The sequence below is a fragment of the Perissodus microlepis genome, chromosome 13, assembly GCF_051167445.1.
Source record: "Perissodus microlepis isolate ML-2025 ecotype Zambia chromosome 13, ASM5116744v1, whole genome shotgun sequence".
Taxonomy (NCBI): domain Eukaryota; kingdom Metazoa; phylum Chordata; class Actinopteri; order Cichliformes; family Cichlidae; genus Perissodus; species Perissodus microlepis.
In genome coordinates, this window is record NC_140473.1 from 19,973,040 (window position 1) to 19,983,822 (window position 10,783).

The 10,783-nt window shown below is 43.2% G+C and overlaps 1 protein-coding gene across 1 annotated transcript; it reads right to left on the reverse strand.

Moving 5' to 3' along the window:
- Positions 1–1,405: 1,405 nt before the first annotated feature.
- On the reverse strand, positions 1,406–10,281 carry klf5a (Kruppel like factor 5a). Its single transcript, XM_084948522.1, has 4 exons — positions 9,792–10,281; positions 7,573–8,704; positions 6,335–6,394; positions 1,406–3,679 (listed from the first exon to the last, which is right to left on the reverse strand). Exons 1-4 carry the CDS (start codon positions 9,954–9,956, stop codon positions 3,501–3,503), a joined length of 1,536 nt encoding a protein of 511 aa, XP_084804648.1. The 5' UTR covers positions 9,957–10,281; the 3' UTR covers positions 1,406–3,500.
- Positions 10,282–10,783: the final 502 nt, after the last annotated feature.

Sequence of the window (10,783 nt, forward strand, 5' to 3'; positions counted from 1 at the left end):
ATATTGGGAAGGGTTGATTTTGGAGGGAGCTGCATATGTGTGTGTGTGTGTGCGTAGATGTTTGTGTCTAGCTGGGCTCCCCGTGGTCATTCTATTGGTCTTCTGGGTGGGTGGTCTGTTCCAAGAGAGGAGTACTGGAAACATTATACCAGCGTACACACACGCACACTTTTACACATGCACAAAGGGAAACTGGGAATCACACCAACGCAGCACAGCAGAGGGTGGAGCCGGCAGGAGTCTTCTTCCAGATGTGTGATATTAATTTAGTTGATCCAAAACATGAACCGGTAGCTCCCACTCAGTCATCACCGTTTAGCATGTGTGTGTGTGTGTGTGTGTGTGTGTCTGCTGCTGGAGGTGTCGCAGCACTCGACCTAATTTTTTAATATTTTCAGACCCATAAAACACCTGTAAGTTTTTATTGGGATAAAGTCTATTAATTTGAACCCTAAGTAAGAGATAGAAATCAAGACTGACTCAAATTCATGAGTTTCAGGTGGAGGAAACTACAGAGCACAGCGGGCTAGAGAGAGAAGAGGTACATGATTAAAAAGGGGGAAAGATTAGGAGTGGAGCAGGTTATGAGAACACTCTCCACTCTGACCTGTGGAGCAGCGCCCCTGGACTTTCATACAATACATTCCACCGGGGAGGAGAGGGGGATACGGTGCATGGAAAGACAAAGAGACAGAAAATGAAATTAAATAGGAAGAGCGGAGGAGGAGAAGGAGACAAGATGTAGGAGGACGGAAGTGGTTGATTGGGTTCCCCCAGAGATTCTTTTGTTTAGATTGTTCTGCATTTCACTTCTTTCACTCTCTCCCCTCCACCTCCCACTTTTTGACATCTGAGGTAGATTACAACAGAGACCCTGGGTCACATTTATGACTTAAACCAAGAACATATGGTGTGTATGCGTGTTTGAACATCCATTTCAGTACAGTGGGATTCCCCTACGGTCCTTGAGTGGTGGTCAGATTTATTTTCTTGTCCATTGTCTCTTGCTGGGATATCAAAGGACTATTGTTTGTTGATCAGCAAGGGTTCCTCAGGTTACTTGCAGGTCCTGGACAAAAGTGCTTTGCCTTTCTTCCACATCTTCCCTTCTTATCTCCTTCTATTTTTACTTTTTAAGTATGCTGGCCCTACCGCAGAAAAGCCAAGAAACAAAGGATCAGCACTTCCACAGAAATGTTGTTAAGATTATAAAAGATTAAGCGTGGTTATGTCTTGTTTGGTCAGGCATGTTTATTGTCCCAAAGATACCTGACTTTCTATTTGTACTGCAACGGATTTGATTTTATACGAAGCTCACAGACAGATTACCAACTCCACCACTGCAACACATTGTTAGCAAGAAGAAAGAAGAAATATTCCCATTAACTTCAGCACAACAAGCACATCTGTAAAAGTGTCAGTTGACTTTATTAGCATCAGCTTCACTCAGTTGAAGAAAAACAACTTTTGTCTTTGGAACGTTTAACCATGGAAGAAAAAAAAAAGCATCTATAAAATAAGTTGCTGGAAGGACAATATATAAAACAATGGCATCAAAATAGGTTTGACAAGAAAAAAAAACAAAGAAAAAAGGCTCAAATATTTTTGGATGCGGGGCATTTTTCCTCTGTTTGCCCTGTTGTTTACAAAAAATAACAAAAGAGGAAAACAAACAAAAAAAATGTATTTACAGTGCATATATTTACATTAAGGCATTTTTGCTGGGGAAAAAAGACGGTTGATCAGATACAACCCCTGCTTCTACACAATCAAATAAATAGTCAGATTTACCATTATACATTACAGTGCTATATTATCGATATGCTACCTGCAGTGAATGAACAAATACAGTTATAAGTGCAGGCTAAATCTCCCCATCAAATGGACATTCAGGCGTACATTAAAGGATAGGTTCACACTTTTTTGTTATGCTTTTTTTTTTGTTTTAAACAATACTCCATATCCATATGTACATTAAAAGAGTTGGTGATTGACGAGATCCCTTTGGGGAGCGATTTCAATGCAAGCAATTGGGCAAATTCAATATTCTGTGGGGGGAAAAAAAACTAATCTTCAACTTTAGAAGCTGAACCAAAGTTTCAACAAGTTAATAATAAATTTTAAAAAAGAAAAAAACAAAGTGAACCCGTCCTTTAACAAAACGTGTCCATGAGTAGTTAGAGCCAAGATAGCTCCGTAGAGCCAGAGCATCCCAGGATGTCCGCGAAGTGGCCAGAGCTGTGCTGTTACATTACCACAAGGGTGGCTACCTTATAATTCAAGAGATTTACCTTTTCAAAGCTAAACCTAGAGATTTAACAAATTTAGTTTTTCTTTTCTTAAAAAGCACCATGTTTTTAAAACGATTGACTACACTTATCACAGCTCTGCTACTAGAGAACAAAAACACATAAATGAGAGAAAGAGGCACTTAATAAGGTGTTGGCGATGTGTTGGACATGATGCTTTGGTTAAAACAATTAACAGAAGTAAAACGCTGGGTGAGACTGATCTACACTAATAGCATGCTGCATTTTGAAGACACTTCAGTGCACATTCAAGTTTGTGCATCAAATACTGTCGATTCTGTATTAACTGAATGAGTCCTAGAACACGTCTATGGGTTCTGCTTACATTTCTCTGGTTGGAAATCCATCAAAAGACGACCTGAATAATTCATCATCTAATTGCTGCTCTTTAGCATCCATCCACCTCCCTCTGTTTCTCAATCGTCTTCCAATGTCCTCTCTCTAAAATCAAAAATTTCTCCCTCTCGGTCTTTCTCTCCATCTCCATCTCCACCCCCACACTCTCACTTTTTCCCTGCTCTCTCTTCCCTCTCTCCAGAGTACAAATGCCTTCAATTTTTAATATCTGAACAGCAATGATTTGTGTGGTGCACACAGATGTAGTCCAGTAGTGATAATGATCGTTCCAGTGGTGAGTGAGATACTTGGGCCAAAAAGGCTGAGGCTTAGATTACCAATTCTAGTGCAAATCTAAGGATTTGGTAAAGAATAAAAACCTGGACATTCCAGTTCTAGAGAGAAACTAACAAATCAATGAGTAAACAAAGATTTGGCTTGACTAGTTTTGCAAACAAAAGCTTCTCTTTTATAAAAGAAAATTAAGCCAGTTCTATGTTACAATAAAGACAAAAAAGATGCTGTTTTAATTCATTCCAGTCACACCCCATCTCATCTTTTCATCTGCCCAAACACATCTATAATATGTGTATCTGGTGGTTAAGGGACCAGAAGATCATCTGGCCACCATCTTCCTACTTTAAAACCTCCAAATTGTTCCACTTGGCGTTAAGAGCAACATGTTTGTTAGGCTATCGAAGTGTTTTAGCCCACGACAGCAGCACCAGGAAGAGCTGTGATGTCACTGAAAGTCACTCTGCATCAGGCAGCTCGTGCAGCCACGGGACACGGAGTGAATGCTTTATGTTTTGTCAAGATAGTGCTTGTATGTTTGAGCATGTGTGCAAAACGTTGCTAGTTCTGGTGTCTCTTCATGTGCAGGGCAAGGTGATCCGATCGGGAGAAGGAGCGTGAGCAGACGCCACACTGGAAGGGTTTGGCGCCCGTGTGTTTCCTGTAGTGACGCGTCAGCTCATCCGAACGAGCAAAACGCCAGTCGCAGCTGTCCCACGTACACCTGTACGGCTTCTCGCCTGCAGGACAGGAGAAAGAGTTTGAGTGAGTGCAAACCGCCGTGCCACCTGGTGATCTATTCTGAGCTATCGCTTGATCACATGATACAAACCAGAGCAGGACTGTCAATATTCAGTTACTAAGAACAACAATTATTGTGACACAAGCCAATTCTCTAACTAAAGCAATTCATACAGTTGGGTGGAGGAACTGGGAAAACAGGCTTCACCGAAAACGCCAGTTGTATAACTAGATATACAGTCATAACACTGTCACTCAAAAGCATTCATCAAGCACTCACACGCCAATGCAGCAACCAGTGCTTCACAATTTTCCCACAGTGCCTGGTCTGTATTGTCAACTTTTCCCTCCAGGTATTTTTCTTTAATGACTGCAGCACGTATGTCTTTCTGTCAGTCATTCCAACAAAATTCACCTGCAGCTCCAGGCACTTTCTGAAAAACCAGTCTGCTCGTTGTCCCTCTGGGAGAGTTTTGTCTTAGGCCCACAAGTTGACCAGTGTATACTCAGGTCTACTAAATGTAAAGAGGTTGAAAAGAATATATATCCAAGCACTTGCTAAATATTTAGTATGCAAGTATAATTCATTTTTCTGCAACTTAAATTCAACCTGACAAACCTACAGTAACTACAGTACATGCAAAAGACCAGAACAGAAAACACTTAGAATTATAACTTGTACATGTTGACGCATCTACTGCTTCTTTGTATTTAGCGTGTGTCTGATAACAGTGGATGCTTAAGAAATATGAAAGGATTGGAAGGAACTTGATTTTTGCTTAGCTATATTCCTCCCTTTTCCTTCTTATTGTACCCTTTCATCCAGATTGTAAAAGGTTAGGTGGAATAGCATCTCATTTCAGCAAACACATTTTTTGGCTTTTTAAGATTCATGAATATGAGCCACTGTGGTGCAAAATCAAATGGAATAAATCAAGCTGTGTGGTTGTTTTCCTTCTTCCACTCCTCATTGCCTTTAACCTCTATTTACATATCAAAAACAAAGTCCAGAATCAGCGTCCCCATTACTCTAAATACCCCCCATTCCATTGTAATGAGAAAACAGTGAAAATTTTTTGATCCTTTTCTGTGGCTTATTCAGGCCACCAAGGCTAAAGTTAATAATAATAATAATAATGATAGTGGAAAAAAAAAAAAAACTATTTGAGAATCATTTTTCAAAGCTCTTTGCACTATAAACATAATCCCATTAACTTCCATTAAACTGAAGTGGCAGCATAAATCACAGAGATGGCTTGTTTTATAATCTGGACAAATAAAAACAGAACTATTTCCGCATGATAAACGCCGCTGGGGACACCCAAGAATTTTTTTTCCCCCTTTTGTCATTTAGGTGACCAACTCTTCAAACAAGCACATCAAGCTCTGCAGCATTGCTTTAAAAAAAAAAATCCCAGAGTAAACCTGTTAGAACCAGTGTCACCAAACTTAAAGACACACACCTTAAACCGAACACAAGGAAGAGAGACCATGAGAAGGCGCTGTTTAAGGGAGAAAGAAAAAAATCGGAAATGATTTCCAATACAGAAAGAGGATATTTCTCACAATATACCCACCCACACATGCACACACACAGGCACACTAACAATCAGGGTAATGGATGTTGATGGAGATTAGAGTGGGAACTCCCAGTGGGACCCAAACGCATTAGGAATCATCTCATAGAGATTACTGACAGGTGTGTGTGGAAGTGGGTGTGCACGTGTGTGTACGAGTACATAAGTGTGCATTCGAGCAGCTGAATAAGAGAAGGAGAACGAGTTATAGACAAAGATAGAAGTAAAGGAGGAGGGCAGGGTTGAAGATGAAAGTAGGAGAGCACAAAAACAGAGGAGAACAGGATTGGATAGGAAAAAAAGGGGGGGGAGAAAATAACTAAGCAAGGCCGACAGAGGCATAAAGGACATGTAGTTGCTGCTAGATAACATTTACGTGTCGAGTTCTCATCTTGCGGTCTGTAATAAGTGCAATCACCACAATCAGCCTGCAGCATGAGTGACGCCAGATATAATTGTCGCGTCATGTTCCTGATACGAAAATGCAAAGCACGCGCACCCGCCACGATGTTCCGAACAAGTAGTTTAGATCCATAATTAGGACACATTCTGGCTTTTGTGTGTGTATCCAGATGAGCGAGGAATGTGTAGATATCAACAGAAGCTTTGTTTTGTTAGCTGGAGTGAGGTGGGGCCCAACACCTAAGCATTTGTTTATTGACTTTGCTTGTCCAAATCCAAGCTCAAATCTAAACGTGACAGGAAGAAAGGGAATAAAATAAAATGCAGAGAGAACGGAATCAAAGCGGAAAAGTGCATTAAAGCATTTGAACAATTCCTGAACGGGCGATGGGATTCAAAAAAAAACATGGCACCACACGTTTAGCACTGACCACATAGTCTGAGAGTCATCCCCTGGCAGAAGTGTGTCACTTCCACCTGTTTTGATGGAATAGTATATTGGGCAGAGGATGGGGAATGGGCTAGGATACATTTACACACACATGCCAAGAACACAACACTCTGCCTAGCAACATAGTGCCAGTGCAGATACTGAAATACGAGTCCTGTGGGCAGCGTCATTTTTTTTGATGGGTCTCTTTTTAAAAAGCTGCATTAATTAGAGGAATCTCTTACCAGTGTGAGTCCTGAGGTGTGCTTTCAAATGGGACGACTTGGTGTAGACCTTCTTGCAGCCTGACGACAGACATGGAGATAAACACAAACAGACGGCTTAATCCAAGTAATTCACACGTGGCAAATATGCATTTACCCAATAAACTGAGCTGTGGAATTCAAAAAATCCAAACTAATGAAGAACAGAAGCCGTTTTGGAATCAAATATAGTAAAGTGTGTTTCGTAGAGTCTCAACTCCTGCTCTATCTCATCTGCTGCTTTCCAAAATGAACAAAATGGGCTCTGTTAAAAGCAGCCCTCATACCCTCATTTGGTATTAAAAGGCATTTGGTTACAAGCCTCGAATCACCAACGATGCGACCTGAAAACTTCTGTTTTCTCCTTCTGCGCACGCTACAGTTTGTTTCTACAATGTCAGAAAGGTCATTAAGGATTTTGAACGATTTAGAAAGATATTCGTCAGATATCTTATGACTTTAAGTTAGGAAACGATAGAATTTCGTGTATTGCTATGATTAAACCGTGAGCAGCTGCAACAGTGTGACTAATATACGTACACTTGGATGAAGTGTGGCTCTGTGAATATGATGGATCTGCTTCATCTAGCTTTTTAAGAAGTAAGACGTGTGCTAACGTGCTGCGGTAGGCTCTGCTTAAGCCTATTTTACATGCCGCCACAGGCTAGCTGACATTACATGTCCTACAAGTAGCTACATATCATACAGTCTGTGTGTGTGTCTGTGTGTGTGTGCGCCAGCTAAAGAAAATAAATACTTTAATCTCAGCATGCAATCTCAAGTGTAACAGTATGAAGATATGTGTGTGGGAAAAAAGATCAAATGATTCAAGGAGAACATCTTTTTAATTAACACAGCCCCTGCATACAAAAACGTGCACTCTCTCTCACACTCACACAAAAACAGGTTCATTCCACAATCATACCAGTGATTACTTTAAAGCCACCACACTGTTTGAGAGCTCATAGCTGAAAGTGCCACAGTCATTTGAGGTGTGCTAATATATGCAAAGCAGTGTTTGAACCAGATAGTTGACTGAAAGGTAGTAACAGTCTGGCTGGCAGCACAGAGTGTACTCTGCCTTAACGACCCAAAGGCATAGGCAAATCATTCATAGCATGAACAGAAACATTCACTACAATGCAGTGATAAAATAAACACACAACGGTGATTACATTCACAGTGCACATTCAGTGGTGTGTGTGTGTCATTCTTCTAACCTGGGTAATCACAGTGGTGGATCCGTCGTTTCTCTAAGTCGGGGTTGTTCCTTCGGTTGTAGCGGACAGCCACCGCGTTCTGTGCTGGATTTGGGGTTGGTGTTGTCGTGTGGGCTTGAGGAAGGACTGTGGCTGGGCCTGGGACTGGTGTGGGGCCTGTAGGGTGGGGCAGAGCTAAGCCACCTGGTCCCGGGCCAGGTCCAAGTCCGGGTGTGCTACCTGCAAGCTTGGAGGCAATGGTGGCAGCATACGACGGAGGAGGTGACATGTTGTGGAGCAGCTCCTTCTGCCTGTCAGGGCTGCCGGGCTCTGAGTTTGGCGGAGAGGGTGGCAGGTAGGGCACCTGCTGCTGGAGGAATTGGGGATGTGCCTGAGAATGAGGATGTGTGTATACCCCACCACCTAGACAGCGGTAGGCAGGCTTGACAGTTTGCTCTTGTTGAGAAGCAGTAGTAGCTACTGGCAAATCATGAAAAGGTGTGTGCATTGTGGTAGTGTGCTGGATCGGTTGCTGCTGCTGCTGCTGATGGTGATGATGATGCTGAGCCTCCATGCCATTGCTATGGCGATGATCCAAGCCAGAGTTTAGGAGCTGAAACAGCGAGCCGCTGTTGTCATGGTGGTGGTGGAGAGCGTGCTGCTCAAACTGTGGTGACATTTCCTGTTTGACATACACTTCTGGCAGTGAATCACCACCGCGGCTGCCTCCCAGCTGATTGAAAACACTGGTGAATTCTGGTAACCCAGTTAATGTCATGTTTGTGGCGGAGTTTTCCATGGCCATACTGCCAGGGCCGTGGCCGGATGTGCTGCAGCTACTTGTGGGCGTAGTGCCGGGGCAATGGGGCTGCAGGTTAGAGGAAAAACACGAGGAGGGAGATTCTGTTTTAATGTGAGTGAGACTCGGGTGGTTCTGGTGTTGAGGGGACCGCACCTGCTGGCACAAGCCCATCCTCAGGTAGCCGACGTCAGGGAGATAAAGATTCATGTTGAGGGTATAGGGAGCCCCAGCGTCAGTGAAGAACTGATCCACTGCTGACAAGCTGTCTCTGAGTGACTTCTGCTGGTTGTCTGCAGGGTTTGGAAGTGGAAGAGGCTGAGGGGAGAGATATCTGTCCATCTCACACTTTGCCTGAGGATTAAAAGGGAAAACACACATTAAAAAGAAAAATTTAAGAAAAAAAACAAACAAAAAACAAGCAGTTAACATAAAAATAAACTTTCTGTTGAATGAAAAGTACCACAGCCTGACTTCACTAAGTCCTTCTCAGTGCTTCTATTCTGAACCACTATTATGAGAAGACAAAAGGTTTGATAGGACAGTCACTGCTAAAGCATTTATCAAGTAGTCATCAAAAGGCAGTTGCCACATTCCCTCGCCGCCTGCAAGGCTGAACTCAGAAACCTGACGGTGGTGAGGCCCACATTTGAGGATTAAACGATGTTATGTCAATAAAGAACCTGATCTAACGCCTCTTATTTGAACATGTGCAGCTATTACAAGCGTAACAGAGCAGCCAATCGCCGGTCAAACTGCACACCACAGGTGAACAACTTGGCATAAAAAATGCTTCATTCGTACTGCTCTTTTTGGTCCAGCTCCTGTGGCTCTGGGGGGTCTAATCGGTATAAAAGTTAAAGAAGCAAAGCACCAGAGGATGAAACAGTAACATGAAAGGGAATGGGGAAACACCCATGTCTCCCTGCAGCAGCAGCAGCAGCAGCAGCAGAAACAGCAGCAGCAGTAGTAGTCTGGGGATGGGCTGCTATTTGAGGGTCCTGATCCTACCAGCTGTTATAGATCTCCCTGCTATGTTGCACAAGTTTCTTTCTAACTGGGGACAGAGTTGCCGGGACGTTTCTGTCCGAAGCTGGAGTCAGTTGCTGTCAGCGTGGTATGATGGTGAGAAGGGACGCCAAGGAGAGACCAACAACTGGTGACCAACTGGCTGGCTGGCGTAGAAAACATGCGGTGAATGCGTTTTGCAGGCGGAGGTGCTCGACTACGCGTCCAGCTGGTCGCTTATTACCGAAAATAGAGCTGAATAAAGTGACGGTTACGATCGCGCAGAGGGGGACGACTGAAATTTAGACTCAAATAAATAAACAAATAAACAAGCAAACAGAAAAACAAGCTGGATTTAAAGCCAGACTGCCACGCCCATTCAGTGAAATGCATCACTAATGTGTAAAGTCGGTTTGATTTCCAACCGGTTTACCTGTGCGTAATCATTTTGTCCAGCCTTGTCTGCTTCGGTGATCTTGCAATCCAAGCCGAACAACGCCGAGTCCTCCAAGGGGAACCCAGCGGGCAGAGTCGCCTTCTGCAGCGGATAGAAGGGATCCTCCTGCACGCCGCCGCTCATCGTGAGTGTTGCGGCCATGAAGCTCCGACGCAGCGCCGCAAAAACGATCGCTTGCCGTGTGTTATTATGCAAAGAGGAGGATGCTACAGCGTACCGAGAAAGGAGTGGAGCCGACGAGGTGTAGTGCGTGCGTTAGAGTAATTAATGTGTGCCTGTCGGCTACATCTCCTTCCACTTGTTTCATCCCTCTGCTCCGGCCCACAGACAGTTTTCTATCTGGCGTTCGCAGGGCGGAGCGGCCCCAGTGTAAATACAGACCGCGCACCGCCCACCAAACCTTTAAAAACGCTTTGATCATTCATTCACCGGCCACCGCCCTACGTTTGCCATCCATACACACCGACAACAGCGCCGTAAAAAAGTCCACGAGACCGGTCAAACCGCATTAAAGTGGTGAAAGTTAAACTTGTCGCAGCCACGTTAACCAACAGAGTTTTTGTAAAGTGTTTTGAGATGATAAAAACAGATAAAACGTGGAAAGGGACCGCGAAATTGGTCAAATAGTGGGTATGATGCACATGACTGCATATGACACACGTGTGTTACTTAATATAGTTACAGCAGGTGCAGGTGTGGTTACAGGTGTGGACTCTTGTGTAATGCTGTGTCTATAATCTATAAACTGTTTCGATGTTGCATTAATGGTTAGTCTAGTAAGGAATCAAGGAAACTATTGGACAGAGCAGAAGAATAAAGTGGAATTCGATGGAAATACTTGAAAGTATTTTAAAACTGTACTTGAGTAAAATGAGACCATCTGTTACAGGAAATATTTGTGTTGTCATCAAACTATTATTAAAATATTGTGGGTTTATTTGACTCCGATAACCCATCAAATTACAAAA